At 32.1% G+C, this 21,200-nt stretch overlaps 1 protein-coding gene and 1 long non-coding RNA gene across 2 annotated transcripts; both read right to left on the bottom strand.

Annotated features, from left to right (window-relative positions):
• Positions 1–4,856: 4,856 nt before the first annotated feature.
• Positions 4,857–20,379, bottom strand: LOC134254647 (consortin-like). The gene is made up of 11 exons (XM_062737184.1): positions 20,346–20,379; positions 14,595–14,952; positions 8,805–8,989; positions 8,646–8,676; positions 8,314–8,400; positions 7,714–7,816; positions 7,522–7,552; positions 7,162–7,270; positions 6,130–6,249; positions 5,675–5,734; positions 4,857–5,312 (listed from the first exon to the last, which is right to left on the bottom strand). Exons 2-11 carry the CDS (start codon positions 14,938–14,940, stop codon positions 5,110–5,112), a joined length of 1,275 nt encoding a protein of 424 aa, XP_062593168.1. The 5' UTR covers positions 14,941–14,952; positions 20,346–20,379; the 3' UTR covers positions 4,857–5,109.
• LOC134254655 (uncharacterized) lies at positions 9,874–10,821 on the bottom strand. Its single transcript, XR_009989348.1, has 3 exons — positions 10,689–10,821; positions 10,331–10,457; positions 9,874–10,101 (listed from the first exon to the last, which is right to left on the bottom strand). It is a non-coding gene; the product is annotated as an uncharacterized LOC134254655 (long non-coding RNA).
• Positions 20,380–21,200: the final 821 nt, after the last annotated feature.

Raw genomic sequence — 21,200 nt, 5'->3', positions numbered from 1 at the left:
AAAATGGTGATCTCGTTTATTTGGTGTCATGTAAGATATTGTTTAATTTTTATTTTATGCATCTCTTAGGAAAAAAATCTTTTGACATATTTTTACGTATCACATTGTTAAATTGATATATTCATCTTCATGACATGTTGTCGTTATCAGTGAATAAAGTACATGTACTACATGTTTACCAGTGTTGGGTATTTTGGTATTTCTTAACAAACTCTGTAATTTCTGGTCAGATTTTTAAATTTGGAAAGGTATGAAATTAAAACATCTGTATTAAATGTTATGAAAATCAAAATCTTGTTTTAACCAACTTTATTTGCTCTAGAAAACATTTTTGGAAACTATAATGCTTGTAAATACAATTAATACATGTACATGTATTTTGAAGAAATTCTCAATATCTCTTAATTAATTAAAGGTTAATTCCTTAATAAACACAAGGAATCAATAATTGTAATTTTTGTAAGAAAAACCTTCCTGAAAATAAAATTATATTCACTTTTTAGGCTACCTGAGTCAATCAGGTGACCTATTCTATCTGTTTTCATCCGTTGTTTTATGTCTTTCCTAATTTTGAAAATTTTTAGCTTTCTCTCTGGAACCACTGAACCTATTTCAACCAAATTTCATATACAGCATCTATGGGTGAAGGGGAACAAATTTCTTTAATTTCATGGTCCCTGCCCCCTGGGGCCTGAGGAATGGGGCTTAAACCACCAAAATTAATGCAATTTTTAAAAATGTCCACTCCTGGACATCAAGCAGTCAAACTAGGGCGGGGCTATATTGATCATATTGTGAAAGCTAGTGCATTATTTCTTTGATAGTCTTCCTCTCTCCTCCTGGATAGTTTATGGTCTGTTAATTTACATCTGTTAGTTTACGTTATGTTGTTTACTTTACATTCTAACAAGTTTACTTAACACTGGCTAGTTTACATTCTGTACGTTTACTTAACACTCTGGCTAGTTTACTTTCTATAAGTTTATGTTCTGTTAATTTACTTCACATTTTGGCTAGTTAACTAAACATTTTGGCTAATTTACTTAACGCTCTGCCTAGTTTTCTTAACAATGTTTACTCAACACTCTGCCTTTTTACGTTTTGTTAGTTTACATTCTGCCTCGTTTACTTAAAATTCTTGCTAGTGTACTCAACACTGTGCCTAGTTTACTTAACACTCAGCGTTGTTTACATTAGTTTACATTCTGCCAAGTTTACTTAGCATTCTGACTAGTTTATGTTCTGTTAGTTTACTTAACATTCTGGCTAGTTTACTTAATGCTTTGGCTAGTTTACTTAACACTGCCTAGTTTATGGTTTACATTATGCCAAGTTTACTTAACATTCTGACTAGTTCACATTCTGTTAGTTTACATTCTGTTAATATACTTAACATTCTGGCAAGTTTACTTAACATTCCTTTGGTAACATTCTGTTGACATTTTGTTAATTTACTTATCTAAGTATGTATTTATGATCAAAGTATATATATATGATGAAAAAAGCTGCCTCTTCCAAAATGGCTAATTTCAGGGCCCCTGGGTCAGGGGTACTTGGACGGGGGGGGGGTACATAGTCTGAAAAAAAAAATTATTCTTTGAAATCTGGACTTTGGTATTAATAAACCATTTATGATGAAATAAAATTTATGATAAAATTTCCAAAATTTTGAAATATTAAAAAAAAATGGTCCCAGGGTCAGTGGTTCTTGTGTGATGGAGTGCACAACTGGTAATGAAGTGGAAATGCATTTTCTCTTTGTTCTCTGATCTATATCTGGGTATTAAGTAACTATATCTGGGTATTAAGTAACCAAAGTAAGCATGCTAAGTGTATAGTTACGATAAGCAATGGTGCCTCTTTCAAAATTGTGAATTTCATGGCCTCGGTTTTAAACACGAATCAAATTCAATTCTTGGAAAGTTGTTACATGAAACTCAGGTGACCTATAAGGCCCATGGGCCTCCTGTTAATTCTATATATAGTGACGCTCTCTAGATAAACCATTACTCACAAATTATTGCTTGCAATTTGACATCTAAGAGCTATTTTATATTACCGCGGTAAATATGTGCATAAATTAAGGATTCTACAGTAGGTAAGTAAAGAAAGGTATATCTTGTATAAACAAGGAATATAAAGGCCCTAGCACCAAATGTTCAAAAGTTGGCCAAAGTCAATGTCTCTGTGGACAAATACATGTAGACCAAAAACTATATGCCCCCGAGTCCTCAGTTTCAGAGGCAATAATATTGACAACTACTTTAAAATACTTTTTTTTTTTAAAAATATTTTAATGTTGTGACCTTAACCTTTTAACTCACAAAAACACACTTTCATAATTCTAAAAGCAAACTGGAAGAGCTTTGCTTCTATAAATGAGTGGAGTTAATAATCTGTATTACCAAAAGCAATATTAGTTCATTTTGACCTCATTTCTGTCTTTGAATAATATTAATTGTACAAATATAAACAAAACTGAATTTAAGCTTGTAATATTTTAATGAAAGAATTTGATGTATAAAATAAATCTCTATAAAATAGCCATTGGATTAGTTGTAACATTGAAAGAAGACAATTTAAAAAAAAAATCATTTAAACAAAACTGCAACAAGTCAATTCAAATGCACTTAGCCTTTTTCCAACTCTTTCAGAAATGATAGATATTCTGAAAATCAGTGTATAGCTTATTATTTTGAGACAATGCCATTGTAATAACATGCAATATACTTATTTTCCCATGATCTGTCATACATTGTCAGATAACTTAATCACTAATGGTATTGATCAACAGAAATTTACTTTCAAAATGATCAAGCCATTGTCATAAATTGCACAAAAGTAAATTTCTTGCAATACTTGGAACACATTTCATTGTGCTGTATTTATTATTCATCAAATCACATTTAATGACTGAACTATATGAGAAAAATATTTCTGAAGCAACTGTGCAGCAATTTTGGTTAATATTCAGTAAATACAATATCCATGCATGATAAGAAATATGGTCACCTTTGAATTATATGTGTTAGCAAGTCTGAACATTACATTAACTGAATATATATCTTAGAACTTGATTCACAGACTAAATGCAAGAAAAATATATATATATATATATAAAAGCATGAAGAGGATAACTCTACACCACAGTGGTATTGTATCAAGTTTTAAAAAAACACCATGTACAACTTTAGATACAATAAAATACACTGAACCATGATCAATTAAGATGGCATATGTCTTTATTAAAATGTCTGATGCAGTGATCATTTAAGAAAAATATAAACTTAATTCTTTTGGGAGAAAAGAATATTTTCAGTGTTTCATATACCAATGTATTGAATAAGAAAATGAATGCCCATGTCAAATCATTTTTAATTTTGGTCCCACCCTGAACATTGAGATCATATACTTTAAGAAATATATACAAAAGACCACCATAAAATTTTGTGCAGTTCAACAGATAAATTAACTACAGTTCAGCAGCTGAATTAACTACATGTATATAAACAAACTGTGACACCCATAAGGTGAGCTGAAAGTTCAACTAAATCTACACCAAGTGTAACAATGTTACAGAAAAATATAGGTACATGTATATCTACAGCATCTTGTTAAAGTGATAAAAATTGATAAGAACTGTAAACAATTAACACATAACAAGAGTACAACACATTGGACAGATGAGATCGACTAGAAAGCGTAAAGTAGAATATCAGTAGATATGTAAACATATATCTAAACATATAAATAGAGTAATTAAAATGACATTGCATATCATCCTTCCTCCACTTCTATCAAAATGCATGAATCACAGAACTCCTATCACATTTTGTCAAATTCATGTAAAAAAAAAAATAACTGAAATTACTAAACACTGAAAAAACAGACTTACATTTTATGTTTTTTCAAAAAATTCCTACACATGTACAGTATTTTAAATACATTTTTATATTTTATATAATAAAAATTTAAAAGGTGAATGGTAGCTGTAAAACTACAGATGGATGCTTTCTTAGATATTCAACATAACATCTCAATTTTTTCCCTGCAGATAAAGGCATATAATTAACCCAAATGCCAGAATCATCAGCACTCTTATCAGAGGTCAACTCCTTGCCAGAAGAAGAAGAAAAATTAATATTATTTTGTGGCTTAAGATGACAATGCACAAAGTCACTTCTATATTCAACATGACAATTTATGAAACATTTTTATCTTCTTCATGTAGAAATATAAATGATGGAGTTAAACATGCAGTTCCCAAACATAGTTAAAGTTTAAGATACATATCAGCTGCTTCAACAAGTATGACACAGTGATAAGTGTATTGTACCCCGGTTTAAAGATCATCATATGTTTACTTTCAAATACATGTACATGTGTATAATGAAAACTTTGTTTTTGACAGTGTACATTTGAAAGCTAGAAGCTGAATTACTTGTTTAATATAGACAATAAAACAACCCAAAGCAATATATACATGTACTGGTACATGTATCAGATTGAATTCAGCTCTTTTGCAATAATATTATGTCATGTTAGAAGTGATAAAAATTCTGCTGAAAATTAAACATATTTTGATATTGAGAATTCTTACAGCCATGACAAAGCCCTGAGAAAAGCAAGAGATAATTCTCTATAGTAAGATATTAATACCATGTATTTACCGGTATTTATTTAAACAATATTTTATTATGATTGAACATAACAGGATCGGACAGCAGGCACTGCCTATACAAGTCCTTTCCACAATACAAAGATTAATACCAGATTACAGTAGAATAAAATTTTGTTATTGTTAATCCCTTTTTATACACAAAAACATTATTTTCAGATAATTATGTGAGACCAAATAAGTTGCTTTAAAAATGTCATTCATGTATATATTTTTCAAAACTTGAATGTTATACACATGTACAACAATAACCAGAATTTGTAAAAAATTTGTCTCACTTATGAACACCAATTAACTATTTCACAAATATGATGTGTCCTGAAATTTGGTAATCTACAGTATCACTTTTGTTCAGTAAGAAACAAATATAATGTGACAAAGTCTTGTGAGTTTGACTTGTTTTGACTTGGGACAAGTCTTGCGAGTTTGACTCAGACAAACTTCTTGAGTTTGGACTGTGTGTAGTGGTAGTAGTAGTACTTGACCCGGTCCCAGACGTACTTGATCTGGTGTTTGTAGGACGTACAGGTGCTCCCCGAGGAGAGATGGCAGTAGAGGTACAACCCCAGAATTAACAGAACCACCCCACATATCGCAAATAGGATCCACACAAATATCTTGGCACACTGTTCCTCTGAAATAAACAGTATACATGTAAATCTTTTTACTTTGAAACTAGTATAAAAAATTGTTCCTCTTTTGTATCATTATTCCTCATCATGTTAATACAATTTCACATATGCAATGTATTATACATATCAAAATTATCTACAAATCCTATGAACCTCTTTCATGGCAACGATTTTAAGCGTTTCTATAACATATATTGAGAATTTAATGCATTTTTCTCTCAAAAGCAAAATTAGAATCTTAAAAATTTTCTTCACTCCCAAAAAATAATTTCAAAAAATGTAGTGAAAATAGGATGATATGGCCTTAAACTTTGGTATAAAATTTATATGGAAGTCATTATAGAAACTTGAATATAAAACATACCATCCTCATTTTGGATTACAGACTCCTCAAACCGAACTCTCTTCTCTGCATCCTTTTCTCCTGAAATATTCAAATCTGGGTTTACTGAAGTAATACAGTTTTCATTTATTTTATCAATAAACTCAAGGTACTGTGAGTAAGCTCCCTAAACAATCTTTGTACAAACATTCATTAATTCTTCTTTAGAAGTTACACTGGACAAGAATGTCAATTTTCTCTAACTTGCAGGAATGACCTTGGGTTAAGGTCAATACAGATCCACAGGTCAACATCAATCTCTGTACCCTCTATGAGCTTCCAAAGACTCGACATTACAAAGCTATAGCTGGACAAGATTGCACATAGAGATGAGCAATGCCCCACAAAACTCTATTTGCAGTGGGTATAAAGAGTGAATCTTTCAATTGTAACCTCCCACTGTCCAAGCAAACAACAGGAATACAATGTATGTATACCTGGTTTTCTTCTCCTAAGGATGGACTGGGGTTCTTTCCCTGGAGTCCCAGGAACCTCTGCGTGAGCACTAGGGTCATTAATGTCTATATCTTCTTGATTTTCAAATTTTTTCATGCTATCTGATAAAATAGAAAATAAAACAACAGTAAAATATTTTCTTTGTGTCTCTGGTACAGACATATGAGATATCATATAGGCATTTTAAAAAAAAAATCTCTTTGTCAACCTAAAAATTTTTTTTAATGATAATGACAATGTTGTTATCTTGTTTGGTTATCTGTGAAAAATCAGAAATGGTCCATTGTCATATTTGGAAATGATTGGTTAATATCCAGTGTGCCAGTTACATTGTTTGCCTGTCAGTCTGTCTGTTTTCCAGTGTGTCAGTGACACTGTCTCACTCTGTTTGTCTGTCAATCTGACTGTCTTCTTGTGCGTCAGTCAACTTGTATGTTTGTCTGTCAGTCTGAGTGTTTTCCAGTCTGTCAGTGTCAATGTCTGTTTGTCTGTCAGTCTGACTGTCCTCCAGTGTCAGTGACATTGTCTGTTTTGTCTGTCAGTCTGAGTGTTTTCCAGTGTATCAGTCACATTGTCTGTTTGTCAGTCTGAGTGTTTTCCAGTGTATCAGTCACTTTGTCTCTTTGTCTGTCAGTCTGAGTGTTTTCCAGTGTGTCAGTGGCATTATCTGTTTGTCTGTCAGTCTGAGTGCTTTCAGTGTGTCAGTCACATTGTCTGTTTGTCTGTCAGTCAGAGTGCTTTTCAATGTGTCAGTGACATTGTCTGACTGTCTGTCAGTCTGATTGTTTTCCAGTGTGTCAGTCACCTTGTCTGTTTATCTGTCAGTCCGACTGTTTTCTAGTGTGTCAGTGACACCGTCTGTGTGTCAGTCTGTCTGTTTTCCAGTGTGTCAGTCCCCTTGTCTGTTTGTCAGTCCGACTGTTTTGTCACATTGTCAGTTTGTCAGTCTGAGTGTTTTCCAGTGTGTCAGTCACATTGTCTGTTTGTCTGTCAATCAGTCAGTTTATACCTACCCTGATACTGGTCAGCTCCTGCCTCAGCATACACTTGTGTGAAGAAGTCCAGGCTATTTATAGTAATTGGGTGATTATCTCCCAGCGCACTCTGCCTAATCTTTGTGGCCTGTTTGATAAAATAACTAATCTAAAAACCAAAGCAGTCAAAGCAAAATTTAGATTTCCATGAAATAAATTTGAGATATTAACATATATAACTTTGACCCCCTAATGTGGGCTTCATTGTTAAGATTTCATGAACAACCCTGAGTCTATCTTTCATGAAAATGCTACACATTTCCAAATATTTTTCTTCAAGATTATTTGCAAATTAGAAAAAAATTCACTACTGTGGGATGAGTAACATCTGTACCTTACCTTTCCTGCATATTCCAAAGCCAGCTGTGGTCTGTAATATTTTTTCACATATCATTTAAAACAAAACATAGCATTTTATATTTTATAAATAAACTTAATTGATTGCACCAAATAGAGTGACACTACTTTTCGAACAACCATAAGATCATACTCATCTATATGCAAAATTCCTATCTATTATCAAAACCTTACTGCTTTTCATCGAGACAAATTCTGGCCAGTTCTTCGAACTCATCAGCTCGAACTGTCTCCTCTGAGACACCAGCGGGAAGTTCTTGGTCTTTCTGAGCATCTTCTGTTTAAAATAAAGAACTCATTTAAATGTACACTGTACATACGGTTACCTAATTTCATACTGAACTCAAGCTTTATAAAGATTTTTATGCATATATTAATGATAACACATATTTCTTTTTTATCCAAAGTTAACCCCTTTATTCTGTGAATATCATTCATTGAATATTTTTTTCATATCCCATATTTGTGACATCACAATGGGTTTCGCATAAGAGTGATGAAGTAATATAAAGTGGATTCATATACCTGTATATATGAAAACAGTAAAATATTCATAGTGGTGTATAAAACATGACTAGGATAAAAAGAATCTCCAATGATATCCCAAATTGTTGGATAAGAGTCATTTTCAACCACAAATCATGGGAGATCCTTTATTTATGCAGGTAGTTTAAAATATTACTTAATTTCCCCACAATTACAATACTCTGCTCTCACTCTAGTTTATGACAGAAAATGTCCCATAATATTACCCACTAGTTTTTTTCCACTTACCTAGCTTTTTCTGTATATCTGTGGTGTCTATCAGAGCAGATTCATAGTAAATCTTTTCAGCTTGAATAAAGTGTATAGCTTTCTCATCTGATTACAGTGTTAAGGATAAGACAATTCCAAAAGAAATCTCTGGGAACCATTTACCGGTATTATGGGGGCCATAAAAGCGCAAGTGCAAGAAACAGAGAGGTAAGTTTGAATTTGAACCTCTCAAATTCAAATATCTTAAAATGTAGCTAAATGGTAAATGGCTTGAAAAGAAATAAAACCACTTTGTTTCATAACAATAAGAGGCAACATTATTGCTTTTCTACACTAAATTGAAAGGATACACTCTTCTTGTCTGTAAAATATATCTGCAATCTATCAGAAAAGGGAAACAATGTAATACTGTAAACCAGTAAACTTGAAATTTTAAATAACACACCAATATCATTTCTTACATATATTCATTTCTTTCTATACTAAAACATGGTACAACATGTACTTACATTTCTAAGGCACTGTGGCAGTAGAGGGAAGTTAGAGTGAGGTTTAAGTCCCCGCAGACAAGCCATGTAACACTTGAGTGCTGATTTCAGTTTCTCTTTCTTCTCCATTTCTAAACCTCTTTTAAAAAGCTTGATCCTCCCCTCTCCGTCCAGATCACTGCCATCTGATACATCAATCCCTTCATCTGGTAAAAAAATATATCTAAAGGAACTTTCACATTCTACAGGATTCACATTTCTATTAAGTTAAGGTACATGTATAGACATTAAAACAATATGAACTGCATGTTTGACATCGAAAAATTTTGTTGCAAATTTGTAATTAACTGTTTCAATGACATGAAATAGAACATTTATGAACTTCTGTTGTTCAAATTTGCAATGGAAAAACTTTTTTAATTATAAGCTTTGATTGAAGCAAAATTGCATTATTGTTGTCCTGTACAATAATGATATCTTACATAATACTGTATATTCGATCGTACAGAAATATTTCTTCAGAAACATTTATGAACTTTATTTTGGTCTTATTGATCATAAGGGTTTAAATTACATACAAATTAATTATAACACATTTTACCAGCAAAATAAAATTCTCAAAAATGCAGCTCATATTGCTTTCAGCATACATTGTACTTAAACATTTATTGTAAGGCCAGAGTTTTTTTATTTTCTGTTTAACGGGAATTTTTCAGAAAAAATTGGGTCGAGGGGACGAAATAAAAATAAAAATAAAAGATCAAAATTTGTCGAGTGGGGGCCATAATAAAAATAAAACCAAAAATTGGTATGAATTTTTTTTTTCATTTAAATGTTGAAAAACGAAAGAAAACACAATACAATTTTGTTTATAATGTATTAGGATTTCAAATACAGATAAAAAGATAATCACACTTGCACATTTTTTCTAGTATGAAAGCAAACCAATATAATATTATAATTTACATTTGTTATACAGCAACAATAATGTCGGATAAACACAGTTGAGAGAAAAAAACACACTGCTTAAAATTTTACACAGGTCTTCAAGTGACCATCTAACTATTGTATAAAATTTGTAAAGGTAAAGATGAGAAATGTTTTAAGCTACATGTATATTATGATTTAACAGAAGTTAAAAAAAAGCAGTGGGGTTGATAGCTAACTTGACAATGCTATCTTAGTATAAAGGGATAACACATTATTGAGGTTCTGAATGGAAATTTGTCAGCTGAACTTTTTGATGAACAACAGCAAAGTCATCATGGAAGTCTTCTGAACTCTTCACATATGGTTGGGTCTCTGCCAAGAAATCAAACTGCAAAAAAAAAAAAGTTCCTTTATGATACTTTATTAGCTAATCAAATTCATGTAGTAAATGGTGGAAAGTAGAAAAAAACAACTATTTACATGAGATTATTTCCTTTTCTAAATGAAGATACAGATATTTTACGAGTTTTTTCTTAGATAAAAATAAATAACAATAGTATCGTTCTTTGTCCATTTTGCACTAAAGTATTCAATTGTCCACTTCTTTCTATCCTTACCTTTCCACAGGATATGTGCTACTCCAATATAGCTGTCACTTCACTTGTCAGTATTTTATACCAACTCTTTTAATTCTGTAGGAATCCTAGCCTCATTTTATTCATCCAAATAGACATGGACTCGTATCTAAAATATTTTAATCATCATTTTATGTCCCTATAATTAGTTAGACACAATTCATTGTAAAATAAAATTTTGCCGCGAATTTTACCTCCACTTGTTATGTACCATATGTGATTAAATTAAATCTAGAATGCAAACATCTTTAAAAGAAAAAAAAACATATAAAAGTGCTAAACACTCAAAAATGTTTACAGAAAGTTTATATCATTATCAAGACAACGTCTCAAAACTTACCCCAACTATTTGGACACATGCTCCACAGTTCAATGTGTATCTGGTGTATTTAGGTTGTCTATGCTTTAACTCCCATTTCAAGAACTTGCTTGTTTTCATCATCAATGGATTTAAAATAACCGTCTATTAATGTCTTCGACTTGAAATGACGTTCTTGCTTCTTGATAACTTGATAGAACCCTAGACTGGTACCCTGACATTGGTTAACGGGCGCAAGCGCCCTAAAAAACCAACTTGTAATTCCTAGCGGCAGCGACTGGAATCAAGGGCAGAGAACCAGTGCTAATAGAACCCGCGAAGTGGACACAGACTACCAATTATTTTGCTATACATTCCTTTATACTATAAAAAATGATTAAAAAAATTACACCAGCTCAACTTACCTGAAACTTGGCACAGAGTAAGAAGAATTCAAGTCCAAAAATTTTTCAGACTCTCAGGAAAATTCATCGCATGCAGTTCCTGCTAAGGCATCGCAAATAACCCCTACCCTGCTTTTTTCACTTTCTCTTCGGGGAAAGGGTAAATATGGGCCTCTTTACACCCTTCCTACTACGCGCGCAAGTGCAAAATTTCACATATTAACAATTTTATATTTTTTTTCAAACCCTCTCCTTTCCATCTATACCCAAAAATAACATCAGTTCACCCCAGAAACACCCCAAAGAATTTTTAAGAAAAAACCTCTATTTTTAAACTGGAACTACTTGAGTGGTCAATGAAATAGGGGTAAAATTAGTAGTCTGTAACCTAATAAGGACACAAACCTTGTCTGATTTTGCTGACATTTGACTTGCTGGAGTCTTTTGTATTTACAAAGTGGCCGGTGAAGTTTCATTGAAATTGATGATTCCTAAGCAGAGTTATGGCCCTTTAATTGATGTGCTGGAACACCTTAAATCAGAGGGTAAAATAAGCATTAGGCACACAGTTCTCAGATTTGAAATGCTCACATCTCACATGCATGACAGTTATTTTCTTTCCTTATATTTTTGTATACTAGATATATATGTCCTACACAAATTTCAAGAACAAAACTTAACCTATTGCATAAGTAAATATTTTAAACAATTTTTCAAAAAAATACCTTCAAAAAGCATAAAATTCTTGGAAATATTAAAAATAAAAATATTTAGCACATTTTAATTTTAGTAAAACAAATATTAAAAAATTCTACAATATATAGGCTATAAAAAATTAGTATAAAAGTTAAGGGAAAGAGATTAATACCTTTGTTATAAGCAGATTATCCAACCTGGTCAATTCAGCCTATGTCAGGAAGTGGTACTTACTACTCTAATTGGATTATCCCTGGTCATATTAAGACTTCTTTGATGGGTATTTCTTGTAACAATATGCATTATTAGATAATAAATACCAAAAATTCTGTGAAATTTTGGATTCTATAATTCTGAATTTACAAGAAAAGGAATTTATATATGCATTTTACCTACATACATTCTTCAGGCTGCTGTAGAAAAAGGGGAGGCAACTCTGCACTGTAAAGGTACCAAAAAAAACCAAAATGATTAAAAAGCATGTCTATATACTTTCAATGGTTCAGCATAGAAAATATACCATGCCTGTGTCACCTATAATCACTCCTGGAGATGCTTGGAAGCTAAAACAGGGAGGGGGGGGGGGGGTGTTAGAGAAGTTTCTATTAAAATGGAGTACATAAATTCTGTCTGTCTTGTGTATCACTATTTCTGCACAGTGTTTATCCAAAATCTTGAAAACACATGCCCTTGTCAAAAAAATGATGATTTTGTCTGATATGCGACCACCGACAGTGATGTCCAAGATGCCACAAGAGTAGAAGAAGTCAGTAGGACCAAACATCCCATATGAAATGTTGAGCACCTTACTGACCTCCCCTGTCTTGGACAATCACAGATCAATGCCAGCAATCAGACAGTAGATATTCAATTTCAAAAGAAGAAGGAAAAAGAGAAAGTTTCAGAGAGTACACATTGATTGGCAAGAGATGATGAGGACAGATGAAAACAGTGTAAAAAAGAAATCAAGCACAAAAAAAAAAATAATACAAACTTTAGAGTCAGTTGACTATATACCTTTAACTTGGCTGTTGTGGACTGTAATATTGTTGACAGCTGTATCTTGTTTTCTGAATGATCATTGTCTCTGCTACTGGTACAAAATTGTTCACTTCTGACTGGCAACTGGCCTGATTTTTTATGAAGCCACACATCCAGGCTATAACTGCTTGCAATCCCACATCAGTCAGCTAGAAATGAGCCACTGAAAAAAAATAAATTTTTAAGAATTTCAACTTTAGTTCACATTCATAATTAATAAGTAATTGTGTCAAATTAATAAGTAACTGTGTCAACTATAATTACAGACACCAAGTAGCCAAAGTTTTGAGAAATTAGGCATTACTTTCCTATTAACAACAGTGTAATCTGAACAATCAAATGTTTAAAACATACCTTGGTTTTTGAACTCCATTTGGCATTTAAAATAGCAGGATAGGTGAGGAATGGGTTTTATGTCACCTACAACATTATATATAGAATCAAAATTCATATTGCATAAATGTTTGACACACATCAATTGCACACATTACGTCATCCCTTTGACAAGCCGAGCAGGTGCCCCCCTCCCCCTTTTCAATTATTTAAATCCATTTAACTTCTCCAAAATACAATTTTTTCCATAAAATTTGTCAACAATTTGCATAATTAGTTCCAAATTATCCAAAAAGTGCCAGTAAATTGATTAACGTGAGATTTGACCTTTGGCCTCATAGGACACAGACTACCAATTATTTTGCTATACATTCCTTTATACTATAAAAAATGATTAAAAAAATTACACCAGCTCAACTTACCTGAAACTTGGCACAGAGTAAGAAGAATTCAAGTCCAAAAATTTTTCAGACTCTCAGGAAAATTCATCGCATGCAGTTCCTGCTAAGGCATCGCAAATAACCCCTACCCTGCTTTTTTCACTTTCTCTTCGGGGAAAGGGTAAATATGGGCCTCTTTACACCCTTCCTACTACGCGCGCAAGTGCAAAATTTCACATATTAACAATTTTATATTTTTTTTCAAACCCTCTCCTTTCCATCTATACCCAAAAATAACATCAGTTCACCCCAGAAACACCCCAAAGAATTTTTAAGAAAAAACCTCTATTTTTAAACTGGAACTACTTGAGTGGTCAATGAAATAGGGGTAAAATTAGTAGTCTGTAACCAAGTGTGATAAACTAGTTCCTTAAACTGGTTACGACATCGTAATCAGCAAGACGCTCGTAAAAGACTTTGATCAACACAGACTTTGTCAAACGTTTACATGATTCTTTAGAAATAGGTGTACATCAAACCCGATTTTATTTCAAACCATCAATGAATGACACAGTCGGCGGGTATTTTAAAAATAAAAGTGAAATTGACCTCTTTTATTTTTATTCGGTATTTTGAAGAAATTGGGTCGGCGCTTCCCGTTAAACAGAAAATAAAAAAACTCTGGCCTAAAGAGACTTTTGCAATTTTTTAATAAAAATTTAACACCAATGAAAAAACGTGTCTTACATTCAAAAGTCAATAATGTATAGTATATCAGTAAGTCTACTTGTTGTTTAGTTATGCAGCAATGAACAAAGACTCTAGAATGAGTTTTGAGAAATTTGTAAGAAATTCGTATTTTCAATAAATATTGCAACATTATTAAACAAATCCCTCAAATTATGTATTTTGTGTCATCTTCTTGAGTTCAAGTTATACTGAAACTCATGGGCCAAAACTGTAGAAGGTGAGCACTTTACTACTCCTTCAGAAAAAAATAATCTGTAAAATTTAATAAATGTGGAAAAAACCAAGCAAAGCAATGATTCAAGAAATTCCTGACAAAAAAATATGAACAGGAGTAAACACAGTACCATCTTCCTCCTCGATGACGTCTTCTGTCCCTGTTTTCTGTGCGGTCTCTTTTTCTTTATCAGCTGTCCCTGCTTTCTGTGTCGTCTCCTCTTCTTCATGCTCACCATCCCCTGGCTGTCGATGAAGTGTCAACAAATCTTTGTTCTCTTCATTACCGCTCTCTGGAAAAGACACTGTTTCATCCCTGGATTGTGGCTCTTCAATGGTTGACTTTTCCACCCCAGTTAATTTTTCTGCCTTTGTAACCAACTTATTTTCTTTAGAATCTGCAGTGTCTCCCTTTTCTTCTAACGGAATATCAGTAACATTATTACTTTCGTTTTCTGTACTTTTTCCTTCATCCATGTTGAGGGTTACCTTAAAGATGAAAAGTTTCCTTTATGAAAATCATATCTATGAAGGTGAGTTTAGGTCCATGTCTATTAGCACTAAAGCTGCTGTTGAATTACATTGATTTATTGGTTATTCAAAAGTTTCAATATGAAATTGACAAATATATAATTTTAAGCAATGATTTATTTCTAATTGTCATAACTTAGTTACTTCAATGCAATCTTCAGAATTTTCTCTTCAATTTTTTGTCTGTATTTATAAACTGCCCTTTATTATAAATTCAACATTTGTCTAATATCGGGTAAATTCATATTCAAAATTTAAAAATTTTCCTTCGGCAGCTCAGTCAGTAGAAGGTTCGTAAGTTACTAGTAGTACCTCAGCTGACAAATTTTGATTTCGAATTTATTTGCTCTTTCATGTTTTCTTGTCACAGTATAATACCAATTGTTAGAAGTACTACTTAAAGAATTTGAATAAAAAAGGTATATGTAATATGTTTTACATGTGACCGTTGGTGCGAGCGCAGTTGTACCATCAAAAACACTTGAAAAATTGATCAGCCACTTCAAACATCAAGCCGTATGAGACATCTCGACTATCTGTGATGTCACACGCTGTCATGGAGCTCGTCTGAGCTTACGGAGACAGCCGAGTGTCTGGTTGAAACTATAGACCTAGCGCAATTTTGGTCGAAAAACATTGCAGTTATTTTTTGTTTCTTTGAAAGAATTTTACAAAATGAAAGCCTTTTATGCTTTACGTTATTATTTATTTATTATTATTCCCACAAAGGACATTGGGTAGTAAGGAATTCTGGGAATGTTTCACATAAAAATTGCTTGACGTATGTACAGATTTCATTTCAAATTTCCTCTGTTCTTACAAGTTAGTCTATTGAGCTTGCTGCGCTCGCTATAAAGTGGCATAAATAACATTATTTATGTCCATGTTATAATTACTGATGTGATGTATATCTAGATAGTTTAATACGTTTGCTTACTCAATATATTATTATCTGATTTTTACAGCATGATATATTTACCAGGTCTAAAGACTATTTCTTTAGAACGAATTTTTTGTGGGACTGCTGTGGGACTGCTGTGGGACCGCTGTGAGACTGCTTTAGCAGTCCCAGAAAGTAGTCCCTGGCACTGCTCTGGGACTGCTTTGTGTCATGTTGGGTCTGGTCGGTACTGTAGCTATTAATAGCTATGTAGGTATTTAAACCTACTCAAAGTAGTATTTTTACATACTTTTTGTATTATCTGAATTTTGTGGCCAAAAGACCGAATGGCGCAATTAACATGTTGAATACCATCTATTTTGATACATTCACACTAATGATGAATACAACGAAATTTCGGCCAAAAATTGATTACTTCCTCAATCTTATGGAATGCCAAATTAACATATATTCAAATATTTGTACCTGTCTTCAAATAATTGTACCTGTCTTCAAATGAATTGAATTAGAGATAGGTACAATTCAATTATACCTATCTTTAATTCATTTGAAGTAGGGCTGGGCAATAATATCGATATTTCAATATATTGCAATACAATGACAAAAAATATCGTATCGCAATACGATTTTGTAATATGATATCGATATATTGGCAATATGCTTAGATTAAGGAATTTTGTCATTAAATACAAAAATGGACTTGTGAATGTTTGCTATTAAGCCAAACATTAAGACAGAAGTTGTTTTGTGGGAGCATTTCAGAGCATAACTTAAAGAAATCAACAAGATTTTTTTCCTTGTAGGTTATTTATCTTGGTTATGTACATTCTGCGTGCAAATTAAAGTAAATATAGTGAAAAAATGCCATTTTTATTATGTTGAAAATATTGCAATACATATCGCAATACAGTTCAAAATATCGCAATATATCGCAATACGAAATCTCCGGCCAATACCCAGCCCTAATTTGAAGATAGGATTGAAGATAGGTATAATTGATTTAAAGATAGGAACAACTGAATTTAACCATTACCTATTTTTAAGGCAGGTCCACACTTTTACAGATCCGGTTTTAATTTCACACATCAATATAAAATTTTGATTATCCTTGTCTATTGAAATAAAATCTTTTTTGATGATTGAAAATAATGTAGCAAGTATATATTTGATTATTATAGTGTCATTGTGCACACAAAGCATTTAATGTACATTATTTATAGGAATAACCACTTTGCACTCTGTCCATAGGATCTATATATAATTTAATACATACACATACAGAGAATTCTAAATTGCCTTTATGGACCTAAGGCTTTTTAATTTTTTTAAACAAACTAACTTAAGATCTATTTATCTTTAATTTTTAGCCTATATCACCTTTTTAAATTTACTTTTTTATAAGTTTTGCGAAGAACGATTGAAAAAATAGATATTCCAAAAATGGGGGTATAGGTGTTCAAAAGGCTGTTTTGTAAAATTTTTCTGGTCAACCTTAATAAAGTATGTTTTTTTGCTAACCTTAGATATAATTCTAAATAATTGTCAAGAAAAAATAGCATATAAACATATAAGATTTTGAGGAATATTTAAAATAAAGATATTTTGAGCTTTTTCTCTAAAGATTTTGACAGAATCAACATCAATTTTTTAGTGTTTTCAAATAGAAATTTCAAATATTTTCTTGACGAATGAATATTTATGATTTTCTTGAGTTTTAACAATAATTGGATGTGAATTGGTACACAGCTAAATAAAATAAGATGTTACACTTCTATATGTTGAATTTTGGCTGTTGAATTTTAAGAGGTATATACTCCGAGACATGTTGCATGTAAATTAACCTGCAAAGATATGTTTTTTATGGGTGTTTTAGTTAGATTATGACTTATTCAAGATTTTCAAATCGAAAAATAAACAGTTTGACAGAAAATTCTGAAAGTACGGACCTACCTTAATTACTAAGATATTGGCAATAATAACTACTCCCTTTATCATACATCATTTCCGGTATGCCAGCTGGCGCAAAAGTTTCGTTTATCCGAATATTCATCCGGCTGCCATACAAGAATACATACATGATATACATGTATATTTTAATGAGTATATGATGCTTTTTGCACATTTTGAATTTAACTTTATTTCTCCTTTCATCCTTGTTGTCGTCGCTCTGTAGGCTCTGTGCGTTTCTCTCCATGTTCAATATTGTCTCCAAGGAAGCGTTCATTATTTTCAACAACACAAAACAAATTGAACCTAGGTATAATATGTCTTATATGAATCTATCTTCAAATCAATTATACCTATCTTCAAATGAATTAGAGATAGGTATAATTCAATTGAACCTATCTTTAATTGAATTGAAGATAGGTGTAATTCCATTAAAGATAGCTATAATTCATTTGTACCTAGGTATAATTATTTAGAGATAGGTATAATTATTTACAACTATCTTCAATTCAGTTGTACCTATCTTTAATTCAATTGTACATATCTTCATTTAATTTGAAGATAGGTTCAATTATTTGAAGATAGGTAAAAATATTTGAATATATGTTAATTTGGCATTCGATCCATACAATCTTCAATTTTACATTAGTTTTTATGCAAAATTGTTAATTGACGAAGTAATCAGTTTTTGGTCAAATTTTGGTCATATCCATCATCAGTGTGACTATCAAGAAATTTGGTACTCACCATATTGCGCCGTTCGGCCACAAAATGCAAGTAAAGTAGAAAGTAGGTAAAAATATATCATCAAAATAGCTAGATTTTCTACTTTGGATAGGTTTAAATAATAGCTACGTAGGCAGTCTAGACGAACTCCAAAAACGGCGTGAACTCCAAAAAAGAAGTCTTTGGCTCCGTCATGCATTGCGGCAAAATGGCTTCCGGTGTAAACAAACGATGGATTGTCGTTCGCTTTCTCCACAAATACGACTGAATAATGGCTGTATTTAGTGAACTGTGACTGGATTTCAATTTTTGTTGAATAAAGAATTGTACCCATTAAATTATTAAGTGATTATTGACTTATTTATCACTCTGTATTCTTGCATAATAGTGATTTGGGATATACGTACGACACCAGGATTCAATAAAGTCGGCAAGAATTAATTTTCTAACTTTATTGTCGGATGTCCCCTTGATTTAAATTTTATGCCATTCCTACTATAAAGATGCTTAAATTTACTTCTAAGAGACTTATATATCGTTTTTTTTTTTTTTACGAAAAACCGCACAATTTTGGCGGCGGAGAAGAGATATATTAACAGGTTCGATTTGAGAAGACTTTTTAACCATAATTTTAAAAGAATGTTCTTTTTTAAGTTCTTAATTAAACTCATAAATTATAATTCTAACAATGTTTTCATGATAATATCTATTCATATGTGAAAACATTAGGTATGTAGCGATAGTGATAACTAACGCTCTCAATATTCAGATGTCATACAGGATCATATCACGAAATAATATTACAAATAGGTAAAAATTCGGTCAATGTTTAACAGTTACAACATATATATTACATTGTTCAATTTTACATATTTTTCCCTTTTATTATATATTTAATTCCCAAACGTTTATTTTTCTTTGTATTTGATCTAACTTGAAACGTGAACTTTCTTCAAAAAAGCCTCGGAGGAAATGTGGAAACTGAATGGATTCTCATGTATAACTGTCACCTGATCGACTCTTATTTATGATTAAAACCATCAATTCAGTACTTTTTTAGTTATTGGTAAGATGTATTTACAATGCAGTTGCTCATTGCTGATCTAAACATGCTGAAATTTATTCGTACACGATAGACATGAAAAATAGAGGAAATTCGAACTGAAAATTCGCCAGCGTTCCTTACTTACAAAATAAACTTCTAAAATCAGTAAAAGAAGTTCTAAAATGACTAACTTAGTCACTACAAACAAATTATCAACCACAGAGATGTTTTCATAAGATTACGACTGTTTAATTTGTATTTTGTATCCTACTTGTATGATGTCTGGTTGAACCTCGAAGTTGGTCAACTTTGACTTGAAATTAAAAACTATTTGCACATGAAATCAAAATTCTAACAAATACGTTCTCTAAAACCATTTATTATTAATCATTTCTGAGAACTTACATTATTGTAAGGTAATCCAATTTTTTGCAAAAACACTTTTTATAAGAGCCCACTTTTCACGATTTTTCACCGTTTTTTATATAACTGCGCATGCGTTGGACTCGTTTTTTGGAGTCTTTTCTGGGCTGAAATTCTCACTTCCGTTAACGCCGTTTTTGGAGTTCGTCTAGATTGGTAGGTAGAAATAGTCTTTGGACTGGACCACTGTTTACCTGTTTACGTTACAGTCACTTACTCGTATCTAAATTTCTATATTTCTGACAAAATGAAATAGAAAGATATTCTCAATAATTCTTAGAAAAATATATCAATTATCAACCGTCCTACCTTTCACTGGTATAAATAAATTTAACTCCAAAGAAGGCAAAGATGATAGTTGAGATTTCGAAAACGTCAAGAGATGCTAAATTGGCGTGACGGGTGCTTGTTATATGAATCGCAAAATATTCGAACAAACTTTCATTACTTTAAAAATTTTCCAAATATAAAAAACCACGCGTAAATTATGAAAATGTTGTTGTCTTTTTTTTTTAGGAAGGTGGAGGTGTTTTTATTATTGCGCCAATAAATAATAAATAAATAAAAAATTATCAGAGATCGGTAAAACTGGTCATACAGACTGCCGAACATACCCCTGACTATTCTCTATTGAGAAGTTGATGGCTCGTTTTAATACTCTCCCTCAACCACTTGAGGGGGAGAGTTAAAACGAGCCATCAACTTCTCAATAGAGAATAACCCCTTACCAAAGCCTGGCAAAGGACCAATTACCAAACTCACAATCTCATTCTGATTTGAAAAAAAAGAGGTCAATGGGCCTTATAGGAAAGCCTATTAGGATTAATGTAGAGAGAAAAAAATTTAAAAGGCGTTATAACGCCTTTCGAAAAGGCGTAATAACGCGAAAAAAGGCATTATAACGCCTTTTGAAAAGCGTTATTACGCCTTTCCATTCCAAAAGGCGTTATTACGCCTTTTTAAAAGGCGTTATAACGCCTTTCTAAAAGGCGTTATTATGCCTTTCCAAAAGGCGTTATTACGCCTTTCCAAAAGGCGTTATTACGACTTTCCAAAAGGCGTTATTACGCCTTTTACTTTCAATACATAAGTAAACATATTTAGCCCATCCGAGGGGAGGGGGGGGGGGTGTATGCAGAAATCGTACCTTTGGGACATGAATTT

Source organism: Saccostrea cucullata, unplaced genomic scaffold (assembly GCF_032062105.1).
Source record: "Saccostrea cucullata isolate Sc308-1 unplaced genomic scaffold, CSIRO_AGI_Scuc_v1 ctg1236, whole genome shotgun sequence".
NCBI lineage: Eukaryota > Metazoa > Mollusca > Bivalvia > Ostreida > Ostreidae > Saccostrea > Saccostrea cuccullata.
Note: the sequence above shows the minus strand (reverse complement) of the source record. Positions and strands in the feature narration are given on the sequence as shown.